We start from the raw sequence: 13,525 nt of genomic DNA on the forward strand, positions 1-13,525 counted from the left end.
TCTTGTTTGTTGTACAGTGTGAACAGTATAGAAGTGTTTATTTTGTTTGTTGTACAGTGTGAACAGTATAGAAGTGTTTGATATGTTGCTTGGTATACAGTTGTTATTATATGATTTTGTTTTACTGTTGTGTAACTTTTCTTTTTAGGCCTCAAGGGAGCACATTACTGAGGATGTTCTTAATTCATTCCTGTCACTAACTAAATATTTGATGACTGTGAACACAAAGAGCAATGAGTTATTGTTAAAGCATCTCCTTGATCATGTGCTTCTGAACCCTGCATTGTGGATATGCACTAAACCTGCAGTAAGTTTTCTAGTTTCTTCTTTTGATGGTGATTAGTTTGTTTAGTTTCAGGGTTTCTTGAAAGAGGTGATCATATCAATAAGAGTGAAAGTACTTTTTATGTTTTTTAATATCAAACTGTTTGTGTTAAAAGTGTAATTATAATTTAAACGTTCATTTATTTTGAATCTCATAGGTTTATTTATGTAATATTTTTTGTGGTGAAGATAGAGGTAGTGATTATTTTTTAATTATATTCCTCTACAGATACAGACAAAACTCTATTCTTACTTGGCTACCGAGTTTTTGGGAGATAATCCATTTTTTAGCACTGTCCGTCGGGTTGGAACAACACTTCAACTGATGCACAGTCTGAAGTTTTTTTATTGGATTGTTAATCCCCAAGAAAAAAGTGGTATTATTCCTAAAGGTCTAGGTAAGATTATTGAAGTTTAGTAAGAAAGTATTAGAAAATGACATCTGAATATTTACCAAAGTTTCAGTTATATACAAGCTTATGGCAAAGAAAAAAAGCATTTACTGATGTTATTCACTTTTTAAATGAAACCAGATGGAAGGGACATAAACTTAATACTTTTTCAATAATTTCAGATGGATCACGACCAAATCAAAATGAAATTGTTTCTTTGAGGAGACACATTCTTCTTTTCTTGAAAAAATTAATTATCAGGGGTAATGGTGGAAAAGAAGATGAACTACAGAGCATTCTAAACTACCTAACAACTGTTCAAGAGGTTAGTTTTATAAACTACAGAATATAAACTACCTAACAACTGTTCAAGAGGTTAGTTTCTGTAAACTACAGAGTATAAACTACCTCATCTGTTCAAGAGGTTAGTGTCTGTAAACTACAGAGTATAAACTACCTCCTCTGTTCAAGAGGTTAGTGTCTGTAAACTACAGAGTATAAACTACCTAACAACTGTTCAAGAGGTTAGTGTCTGTAAACTACAGAGAGAAACTAACCTCTTGAACAGATGAGGTAGTTTATAATGAGGTAGTTTATATTTTGTAGTTTACTTGTTCAAGAGGTTAGTTTTTGTAAACTACAAAATATAAACTACCTCATCTGTTCTAGACGTTAGTTTCTGTAAACTACAGAGTATAAACAACCTCATCTGTTCAAGAGGTTAGTTTCTGTAAACTACAAAATACTAAACAATCTCATCTGTGTAAGAAGTTAGTTTCTGTAAACTACAAAATATAAACTACATCATCTGTTCTAGACGTTAGTTTCTGTAAACTACAGAGTATAAACTACCATATCTGTTCAAAAGGTTAGTTTCTATAAACTACAAAATCTAAACTACCATATCTGTTCAAGAGGTTAGTTTCTATAAACTCCAGAACAATCTAAACTACCATATCTGTTCAAGAGGTTAGTTTCTATAAACTCCAGAACAATCTAAACTACCATATCTGTTCAAGAGGTTAGTTTCTATAAACTCCAGAACAATCTAAACTACCATATCTGTTCAAGAGGTTAGTTTCTATAAACTCCAGAACAATCTAAACTACCATATCTGTTCAAGAGGTTAGTTTCTATTAACTCCAGAACAATCTAAACTACCATATCTGTTCAAAAGGTTAGTTTCTATAAATTAAAGAGCATTCTTTTGTTCTTTTTCTGGATAGAAATCAATCAAATGTTCTCTTGGTTGTTTGCCGTTTTTAAATTTTTTGTTTAAAAATTTCATGGGTAATCTATTACTAACTGCTTTTTTTTTACTTTTAAGTTGAACGAAAATATTTGTTGATTTTTCATGAGAATGACATTTTTTAAGTGTCCTTTACTTACTCGTACTTTTATCTGTAAGGTGAATATTTTTCTCCAAATATGTGATGTAGCTTATGATTAAAGTTTATATTCATTGATATCTTCTCAGGATGAAAATCTTTCAGACGTGCTTCAGATGCTTATGGCTCTGATGGTTGAAGATCCAGCCTCAATTGTTCCAGCATTTGATGCTAAAAATGGAATACGGTGAGTTTTGTGTTATATTAGCTGAGGTTTAACAGCTCCAGAAGTGGGAGGAACTTTAGATGTTATATGTATTTAATATTATGTGTAATGCTAATGTTACAAACTTGAGTACATTTGTTCAACTAACAGGAGGCTTCAGCAGAGAACATTGTATTTCATCAGCAAACACACCTTCGAGCTAAGTGATATTCAGCCATCTAAATATTTATAAACTTCACATGCACCTAATAATTATATTTCTTAATTATGGTGTGGTAGGCTGTGTTTTTCTTCTACATGTTTCTAGAGGTTTGTACTGTTCACAGTTTGAGGAAAGTTTGATTCAGCATGATAAGTGTGGCATTTCATAAGGAATTTTCTCCAAAGGTTCAGAAGAATTTGAGCAGTATTAAAAGCATGTTAGTTCAGAGTAGATTACTTTTATTTTTGAGTCTGAAGTAGTAAATCTTTATTTTATTCAGCTAGTTCATTTTTGAAATGCCAAGTTTGTGTTCTTGCCAATATAATAAGAGAAATTATTAAGTAAGTGAACTTGTTGTATTATCATCTGTTTTTAACTTATCCTTAGCAGCAAACATTAATTAAATGAACCTGTAGAATTTGTTGTTGGAGAAATGAAATATTTGTTTTCATTAAGTTGACTGGACTTTGTATTCTTCTTTTTTACAGAATAAACTAAAATAATCATTTGAACAGTAGAAACCATTACAGCAATATAAGTGTATCACTCTTAGAGACTGATATAAAGTATTTGTTTCACTGAAATAACAGGTTGGTGTTCAAGCTCCTGGGATTTTCTAACGAAACTATCAGACTTCAAACGTTAAAACTTCTGGGCTATTTTCTTAGTCGAAGCACTCCAAAGTGAGAACTTTTTTTTTCAGAATAATGAAAGAATTTTTCAGTTTCTTAAATCATTGTTTCTAATTATGTATCTAATTATTACAGTTTTTTTACTATGTTTGAAACAAGCGCACATGAAATAAAATGAAGTTTCAGTTTGAAGTACAGTCAACAATTATTTCTGGGTGGATTATTCATGCTGCCGATTATCCTTGGAGACTTTCTGTTAGGATTGTTTCTTTCCACACACTAATGACAATGTCTCACTTCTGGTAACAGCTGAATGAAAAGGTCCAGGCCTCAAACTATTGTGAAGCATAATTAGTATGACTGTGGTGTGATAGGCCCTAGTTAAAATGGCTGAACAACAAAAGAAAGTTTTATTGGTGATAAAACAAAAACTTCAGTTAATTGATAAATTAGATGAAAGAGAATTTGCAGCTAAATTAACTGAAGACTTTGTGATGGGTGTACAAACTGTGTGATGGGTGTACAAACTATGTGATGGGTGTACAAACTGTGTGATGGGTGTACAAACTGTGTGATGGGTGTACAAACTGTGTGATGGGTGTACAAACTGTGTGATGGGTGTACAAACTGTGTGGTGGATGTACAAACTATGTGATGGGTGTACAAACTGTGTGATAGTTGTAAAGACAGTATGATAGGTGTACAAACTATGTGATAGATGTACAAACTATTTGATAGATGTAAAGACTGTGTGATGGGTGTAAAGACTATGTTATAGGTGTACAAACTGTGTGATAGGTGTACAAACTGTTTCCTACATATAGAAAAAAAAAGTAAAGTTGATTGAATTAACAACAAGGGACGTTGGTTAGTGGTGAGGGACGTTCTAAAATAAAGTCAGCTGTGTCTTGATATCATCTTAAATTACAAGGGACAGCAGAGGTTTGAGTACAATGGTATCATAGTAACCAGGAAGATAAGAACAATTATAAGAAATGCTAATAAGTCCACTAAAGAAGCAAAGAATACTTTATTAAGTAATGTCTAATGCAGTAATGAAGCACTACTTAATTTTAACATGTTTTACAATAAATGGAGATTTCAAGATTATTCTTGTTTTTTAATTATTGGTGCATTTTACCCTGAATAATTGAAAAGTAACTGTACTATGAATTGAAAAGAAAATGATGCAAAATATTTAAAAAATTCTTTTGGCATACAGTAGTTTGAATTTCGAAATAATTTTTTATACCTGTTGTGGTTTTCTCAGAGTTTCTGTTTCTGATATATGATAAAGTGATAATGTGTGAAATGACATTTCTAATTCGTTGCCTCAATATTTTCAGGAGAAAAAATGATGTTATGGCACCTCACAACCTGTTTATGTTAATGGCGGAGAAACTACTTCAGCATCGAGAACACTTGACATTACCCATGTACAATGTACTGTACGAGGTAAACAGTATCATAGATTAATGTCGTAAAATATATCAGTGGTTGAATCATATAGAAAGTATGGTTTGTATTTATATCCTATGGTTGATGATGATATATCTTAAAGAGCTAGTAATGTTGGTTTTAAAACATATAGTATATAAAAGTACTAGTCAGAACAATGTATTGTAGGATATAAAAGTACTAGTCAGAACAATGTATTGTAGGATATAAAAGTACTAGTCAGAACAATGTATTGTAGGATGTAAAAGTACTAGTCAGAACAATGTATTGTAGGATGTAAAAGTACTAGTCAGAACAATGTATTGTAGGATGTAAAAGTACTAGTCAGAACAATGTATTGTAGGATATAAAAGTACTAGTCAGAACAATGTATTGTAGGATGTAAAAGTACCAGTCAGAACAATGTATTGTAGGATATAAAAGTACTAGTCAGAACAATGTATTGTAGTATGTAAAAGTACTAGTCAGAACAATGTATTGTAGTATGTAAAAGTACTAGTCAGAACAATGTATTGTAGTATGTAAAAGTACTAGTCAGAACAATGTATTGTAGGATGTAAAAGTACTAGTCAGAACAATGTATTGTAGGATATACATATGTAGTCAGTTTCAGAGTATTATCTTATTAAATACATATCTAGTCTGTTTCAGAACATTATCTTAGTATGTACGTATTCTAATATGTTTCAGAACATTATGTTAATATATACATAGTCTAGTCTTGTTTTGAGAACATTAAGTTGTAGTATGTATGTATTCTAGTCTTGTTAAAATGTTCTGAAATGATATTTTAGTAGTTGATTAGAGACTTCTGTGTTTGGTACTACTAAGGAAGTCTATAGAAGTCTCTTCCAATCAAGTACACTCTTCTCTGCTTAAAATATATCTTAATAAAGAATTATATTTCAGATCTTGATAGAGCGAGTGTCCAGTCAGATTCTCTACATAAAACATCCTGACCCAGAGTCTAACTGTAGGCTGGAGAATCCTAGTAAGTTTAAGTAACTGTTTTTTTTCTAACAGTGAAACACCACTAAGTGTGTATTTGTTATACTGTGCGTCATGGGATAAAGTCTTGTGGGTTTGGAGACATTATTAAAATTTTACTTAAGAGTGTGCAGAACAGTAAAAACAGTTCAAGCTGAAAGTAACTTTGATAAACGTGCTAGCTGACATCAAAACATTTGACCCATTTTAGTTTGAAATATTTTTATCATTAATTTTATCCAAGGATAAAATAAAACTGTACTTCATACACTGCATTAATAAGTACTGGATATAACTACTAGAAGTGTAAGATTAACTTTCAAGAGATTATGTTGCTTCAGCAAAGCAAATATATTTTATATGTGATACTTACAGCTTTGAAAGTCCAAAATATTTCTTTGTGAAATTTTTTTTAAGAAACAATTAAAAATGCTTACATTTGTTATAGATTTTAATTACTGGTTTTTATGTCTTCCTTCATTCTTAGGAAACTTTCTGTTAAAGTTTTTATTGTATTAAACTGGACATTTTATCTTGGTTTTGATTTGAAAATTAATGCACACAGTTTTACTGTGTTTACGATGACAGGTGTATAATAAAATAACTTTTTTAGTATATCAAAATTATAAGCAAGCTGACCAACCTTTTTTTAAAAATTGTTAATCAATCAGAAGATTTAATTTATCATATGTAATAAATTTTCAACGTGTTTTACATTTTTATATACATACATACATACATACATACATACATACATACATACATACATACATATATATATATATATATATACCTTTCAATTATTTTGGGTTAGTCTAATTGGCCATTCAAGTAGTTATTTAGGTCAATAAGGCCTAATGTAAACATAGCCTAAAACAGTGGCCTTCTTTTCGAAATCAAACCTAATACAATTAAGTATAAAATCATCAAACTAAGCCTGCTTCATATTGCAACATCATGATTCAAAGGAAGTATAAAATGGTAAAGCAAACATTACGATTTATAGGTGATTCTCTGCTGAACTGAAAGCTACATTGGTTTTTTTCAGATGAAAGAGCTTAAAATCTATAAAAGTACACTTTTATTCAAGTTTATTACAAGGGTCGAGTAGCCATTTTTTAGTTCAAATTATTTCATCTTTTGTCCTAGGAACTGTGAGTGCTGTATTGTGCTTGGAAAAAACTCCAACAAATCAATGAATGTTGATGTTTCATGTTTTCATTTGGAGTGAGCTGAAATAAACCCTAAATAAAAATTATGTATAAAAAATTAAATATGCTTTTTGTATTGAATCAATTTTAGATTTTAAGTACCTGGAAGAACAACTGCAAGTTTATTTTATATACATTTTTTTAACCCCGTCTGTGATTTGCCCCAAGATAATTCCATGTTTCAAAAACATCTTTACCCGAGTTAATTTGGGCAAACTATTTCTCGCCATATTCTTTATTATCTGCTTGAATTTAGTATGTTATCATATATTGCAGTAAACTATCAAAAGCAAATTAAAAAAAATTGTTTTTTTTAACTTCGTTTTAAAAAAAAAACCTAACACAGAAGGGGTTAATTCAAAAACCACAATTTTTGGTTAAAATATTTGTTTCCTTGTATGTTAGTGATCTTGAAAGTGGTGGCAACACTGATTCGTCAGTCTAGGCCATGTGACGAGCTGATGGAAGTGAAGAAGCTGTTTTTATCCGATATTACTCTTCTGTGCAGCAATAACAAGGATAATCGGAGGTTCGTTTCTTTTTATGTGTAAAATATATGTGTTGTCTATTCCTGTTAGGTTTGTGTCAGTACATTTTATAGCTGTAAAGAAAGTTTGACTTGTTAACGTGAAGTCAATGTCGTTCCTTTTGTGTGTGCTTTGTCTCTCTTGGTTCATTTTAACCAGTCTTTCATATAAACTGCTTAATAGATTTCTGATTGTGTACGTTAGAACTCAAGTTAATTTTATGAGTTATCAAGATCAAATGTTATATCTTATAGAATGAAATACCCATGAAAATACTCATAGAACTAGTACATTTCTGAAGACTGCTTATAACTTAATAACAAATAACTATTTTTAATGTAAAAAAAATACTGTTTTATCAAGTTGAAATGACTTGTTTCTCATAAATTTTAATACATATATAAATATAACTGTTCTTGGTTGTAACTCTCAGTGGTAAATATTCTTTCATATAAGTGTCCAAAAGAAATTGGGAATGATTTTGTTTTACTAATTTTTCACCATGTCTGACTGGCTCAATACAGCCATAGAAGTGAGCCTTCAGCAACAGAACCCAACAGTTGATATACAGTTACTTTTATTCAACAGAACCCAACAGGTGATATACAGTTACTTTTATTCAACAGAACCCAACAGTTGATATACAGTTACTTTTATTCCTATCTTTTTATTTCCCCTTTCTTTGCTTTTCATTCACAATTTTTGTCCATTCCCTTACTCTCCTTTCCCGTGATCCAAAATTCTTCCAGACTTTCAATATCTCATTTTAGGAGCCTTGATTGAGAGTATGGGAAAAATCAGATTTTTTGAAGAATATTTAAGTGTGGTAACTCCTAAAGCAGTATTCAACAGAGTGTTTTGTAAGTCATTGTTGATATTTATAGGAGTATCCTGCAGATGTCAGTATGGCAAGATTGGCTACTGGCTATGGCTCATGTCCACCCTCAGAACCTGGAAGAACAGAAGATATCTGACATTGTCTACTCTCTAATTCGTATGCTTCTTCACCATGCTATAAAGTTAGAGTATGGTGGATGGAGGGTTTGGGTGGACACTTTAGCCATTGTCCACTCCAAGGTAAGTGTTGTGCATGGGTATTTTGTGTTCACTTGAAGCAAGGTAGATATATTTTTATGATAAGTTAGGTATTATTTAACATAACCTAAATCATTAGTTTCTGAACCAGCCTGGAATATGATTTTAAATTTTGTAATGTTTTTCTTTATTGGTGCAAATATACATTTCTGTGAAATGCTCTGGTTTGAAAGCTACATATTGTGTATCACAGAAAATAGATTAAGATTGGACTGTCTGTTGAATATCTACAAAGATTAACTGTCAAAAATATATATTTTTCAATTTCTACACAGTTTTCTGTATATATAAAATACAACTAGAACCGAAATGTAAAAGCTGATAAAATTACACTATTGGTCTAGAAGATATTTCTGTGTGTGTGTTACTAATTCCTAAATTTTAACCATGTCACAGGTATCTTTTGAAGACTTCAAACTCCAGTTTGCACAAATCTACCAGCTTCACCAAGAGAAAGAACTTGGTAGCAGCAAAACAGTCACGGGAGAAGCATTTAGCACATGTTTTCAACCAAACACAACTACTGCTGTTTCAAAGTTTGGAGCTTCTGATGGTAGTAGTAGGTGTAGTTTAAGTTACCCCGTCTGTGATAATGAAAAAGAGGCTTCAGCTGGATCTGGTGAAGAACTACCAAGTAAGATTAAAATTTGTGACTTTTCACAATGTGAAGCAGTAATGGAGCAAACTTTGGCACCTCCTTTAGTAACTGAGGATTCTGGTACAAGATGTCATAACAGAGACCTGAAAAACACAGCTGTTGAGATAATTTCAAAGGTATGTGGTGATGAAGAAGAGGCTTTGACAGGTGAGGTGCAAATGAACAAACCCCAGCTTGGTCTTGAGGAAGAATGTGAAGGAGATGGTATTGAATTCAGCAAAAATTCAAAAACATGCAGTTTGGTGGATTCCCTACACCATTCTTCTGTGGAAAATTTGCACACTACAGATAGACAAAAATCATTAGACTTGAAGCATGCAGATACTCAGACTTCAGAACATTTATCATTCACCATGGAAACTGAGCTGGAGATAGATAAGTTAATGGAAAATACACTCACAAAGGATTTTCTTCATGTTGACCAACTGAACCCAGAAAATTCTGGGGAAAATTTTGAAAGTCTACTTCATTCTTCACATCAAGTTAAAGATGTAACAGAGTTTGATTCAAAGGATACTAGAAATATTATAAATAATTACCTTGTAGTTGAGAATCAGAGCAAAGAAGAAGAAAAACAAAGCACTGAAAATAGTAATAAAGATAAGATAAAATCAACCACTGAAATTGGTAACAATGAAACAAGTTGTAAAGAGGAGATAAAACCAGACACTGAAACCAGTAAAGAGAATTTAAAACCAGAGATTGAAGCTGGTATAGAGGAGATAAAACTAGACATTGAAACCAGTAGGGAGGAGGAAAAACCAGACTTTAAAATCAATGAAGAAAATTTAAAATCTGACATTGAAGCCAGTAAAGAGGAGATAAAACCAGACATTGAAACTGGTAAAGAGGAGATAATATCTGACATTGACACCAGTAAAGAAAGTAGTCAACAAAATATAAATGTTGCCCTTGTGGACAGACAATCTTCAGATTTATCTGAAGAAATTCATCATATACCGTATCATGATGGATTACAAGAAAGTGGTGTAAGCTCTGAAACCAATAGCCAAGAGATTTTGAACAGTGATATTTCATGTGATTTTCAATTAGAAACTGTGAAATTATCTTCCAAAGGTCTTGAAGATGTACCTCAGATCAAAGATGTGGAAGAAGAATCAAATTATGTTTATGACCAAACTTTTGAAACTAGCTTGAGTCTTCAAAATTTAAGCAGTTTTGAAGACGAATATATTTTGATTGAAAAAGATACATCAGAAACAGTAGCAAATAATAAAGAATGTTTACTTACAGAAGATAAACTGGTTGTCTCACACTCTGCTGATCTTGAAAAGGAAGATATCATAGTAGTTACAAGTAATCCATCTGAAGAAGTCTCTTTATTTCATGATGCTTCTGGGACATTGGGAGTTGTTGCAGAGGAGGAGGAGCTATTGCCCATAAGTGAAGATTTGTCTGAGGATCAAAAAGAAGAAAAAATGAATCAATATAACACCTACTCCACAAAAACAGAGGAGGCAAAGACTGTTAACAGTGTTATAAGTGAAGAGGAATTCAAAGATCGTCACAAAAGCACTGCCCCTGATTTTGGGTTAAAAGAAGATGATGACACAAAAGAGGATAGCTCAGAACCTTCCTGTAATGACTCTGTTGAAGAAGAACAGCCATCTACTGTGGCTCCTTCAGAGGAGGACAAAGCAAAACCTCCCATTATAGTCAGCACAATTGAAGGTTATTTTATGGAAGCAGAGAAAGCTCTGAAAGATGCTACTACTCTGGAAGGAGCACTTACTGATGATGAAGGAAATGAAATACCAGCTTTGAGTGAAACAGCTTCTAATAAATATCTATCAAACAAGCATGAAGAGTTGTCACAAGCACCAATTCCAGATGCAACTGTGGAGCTTGAAAGTTCTGTGAGACACTATACAGGTGCAGCAAAGAACCAAGACAGTACTGTAGAATGTGGATTAAACAACAAACCAGCTATTTCAAGTAGGCAGATCTTTAGTGCTGGTCCTTCCCGACCACCTTTTCATATCCCAGAGTTTCAGTGGTCTAGAATCCACCAAAGGCTTCTAGCAGATTTGATGTTCTCACTAGAAACAGATATCCAAGTTTGGAGGAGGTAAGTATGTTTTATAGTGATGTAAAATAGTGTTGAGTGTCTTGGGAATCCAAGTGATGAGTCAGTGCATTCTAATTATTCTCAGTAAAAATGGTATATTAAATCATGTGTATTTATTGTTGGGTTAGTTTTTAATTGTGATCTATGTAAACTGTTTTGATCAGAAATTGATAATAATGTGAAAGTACAAAAGCTTTCAGCATCTTAGTAGTTTGGAAAACATATTTTTTCTTTGCTTTTGATCTCTGTAATGATGGTAAAAGTGTGTGTTTTCATTTGTTGTTTATGTAGTTGGAGATAGTGTAAACTTGCTTGATTTATCCTATTTACTGTGTCAGCAGGTACAGGGTAAACATGATTTTTTTGTTCTTCATGCTATTGGATTAATGTGCTAGCAGGGACAGGGTAAACATGATTTTTTTTTGTTCATGCCTTTGGAGACAGGATAAGCTTCCTTGTAATTGGTGGTGACAGAGGTCAGAATAAGCAAACATTTTCAGCAGAACTGAATTGGGCTATTTAAAATAATACAATTATTCTCAAAGGATTTAATTTCTGTTTTTTATTTTATAACTTATTTTTATAATTTATTTATAATGTTGTGTGAAATAGTAGTTGGTTTGATTACTGACACTTTGTAAGTCTGTATGCTATAGTTGCAAGTTGTGGTGCCTTGGACCACCAAACTGCAGTGCCACTTGATAAATTATATTTATATTACCAAATTTTTAGGTAATATTGTGCCAAGGATGGAATATTTATAAGAAAGGAGCTTTAATGTTTTCCATAGAACTGGAAAAACTTGTACCATAGGTCACTAAGACAACAATGAACTCCAAAACCACACCTCAAACTGATTTAGAACAATAACCTCATCTGTGACGTGAAGGAATGGTTTAGAAAGAGAATCTTCTAACCCAAAAAAACCATTGCAAGAAAGTTGGGAATTTCTTTCAGTACCATTAACAAATTAATAAACAAAAATGTCAATTTAATGAAGCTCACAATATGAAATCAATGGCCATTTTTCATGAGAAATATAACCAAAGAAATTTGGTTTGCATGAATTATATTTGACTATACACCTCTCATGTCCTTCAGTATAACATTGATGGATTTTTCTACAGTGAAGGTTCTCTAAAATGTATATCATGTTTTTTGTTTTAATTTGACCTCACTGTCCTTTTTAAGAGCTTATAATAAGGAAACTTGTGATGCATAATTATAGTTAGCAGAACTAACATGATAGATGATGGAAGTATTATTTTCAAGGGCAGAATAGGAGCTGCAACTTTGTTGTTGATCCTGAGTAATACAGTATGAAATAATATTGTATAATGCTATGAGAAACTGCAGATCAAATAATGCAGTGTGAAAGTATAGATGGCATTATGCAGTGTGAACTGTTTGACTGTATTATGTAGTGTGAAACTGTAGATAGTACTATGCAGTGTGAAACTGTAGATAGTACTATGCAGTGTGAAACTGTAGATAGTACTATGCAGTGTGAAATAATTGATGGTTTGTGGTATTATGTAGTGTGAAACTGTAGGTAGCACTATGCAGTGTGAAAGTGTAGATGACATTATGCAGTGTGAACTGTTTGACTGTATTATGTAGTGTGAAACTGTAGATAGCACTATGCAATGTGAAAGTGTAGATGACATTATGCATTGTGAACTGTTTGACTATATTATGTAGTGTGAAACTGTATATAGCACTATGCAGTGTGAAATAATTGATGGTTGGTGGTATTATGTAGTGTGAAACTGTAGATAGCACTATGCAGTTTGAAATAATTGATAGTATAAATATATTACCTAAAAAAATTAAATTATGTATAACAGTTATGCAACTCTCTTTTATAAAATATTCCTTTATGCACAACAGTGTAACAATAAAACATAACTTCTTACATTTTTTACATCAGAAGCAAATGAGATTACAGAAAGTTATCAGTAAGAGCTGTTTTGTTTTTTGTAGACTTTATTGGTTGTAAATAAATGTTTTTAATGAATTGTTTAGTAACACAGGTAAACCATTGACTGAGTTTGTGAACAGTAGTGAAAATGCCATTTTCATCATTAACACTGTGCACCTGATATCACACCTGACTGATAACATCGTTATAGCATGTGGAGGGTTACTACCTCTTCTTGCATCAACAACTTCTCCAAGTGTAAGTGAAGATGTTAGGTGTTAAATAAATTCATAACAAGATTTAGGGTTATTGACTTGTTGCAAGCATAAGTGAAAATGTTAGGTGTTGAATAAACTCATAAGATCTGGGTTATTGACTTGTTGCAAGCATAAGTGAAAATGTTAGGTGTTGAATAAACTCATAAGATCTGGGTTATTGACTTGTTGCAAGCATAAGTGAAAATGTTAGGTGTTGA

General features: G+C 32.1%; 1 protein-coding gene across 1 annotated transcript in view; it reads left to right on the forward strand.

Annotated features, from left to right (window-relative positions):
• Window positions 1-13,525, forward strand: part of LOC106463563 (neurobeachin-like) — a 75,920-nt gene that overhangs the window by 23,422 nt on the left and 38,973 nt on the right. The window contains exons 13-23 of the mRNA XM_022391103.1: window positions 149-307; window positions 554-722; window positions 899-1,041; window positions 2,194-2,291; window positions 3,063-3,155; window positions 4,451-4,559; window positions 5,472-5,553; window positions 7,166-7,289; window positions 8,172-8,364; window positions 8,779-11,129; window positions 13,155-13,308. Coding sequence (XP_022246811.1) covers window positions 149-307; window positions 554-722; window positions 899-1,041; window positions 2,194-2,291; window positions 3,063-3,155; window positions 4,451-4,559; window positions 5,472-5,553; window positions 7,166-7,289; window positions 8,172-8,364; window positions 8,779-11,129; window positions 13,155-13,308 — 3,675 coding nt within the window. The remainder of the gene's footprint in view (window positions 1-148; window positions 308-553; window positions 723-898; window positions 1,042-2,193; window positions 2,292-3,062; window positions 3,156-4,450; window positions 4,560-5,471; window positions 5,554-7,165; window positions 7,290-8,171; window positions 8,365-8,778; window positions 11,130-13,154; window positions 13,309-13,525) is intronic.

The sequence above is a fragment of the Limulus polyphemus genome, unplaced genomic scaffold (assembly GCF_000517525.1).
Source record: "Limulus polyphemus unplaced genomic scaffold, Limulus_polyphemus-2.1.2 Scaffold1438, whole genome shotgun sequence".
NCBI classification, from domain to species: Eukaryota; Metazoa; Arthropoda; class Merostomata; order Xiphosura; family Limulidae; genus Limulus; species Limulus polyphemus.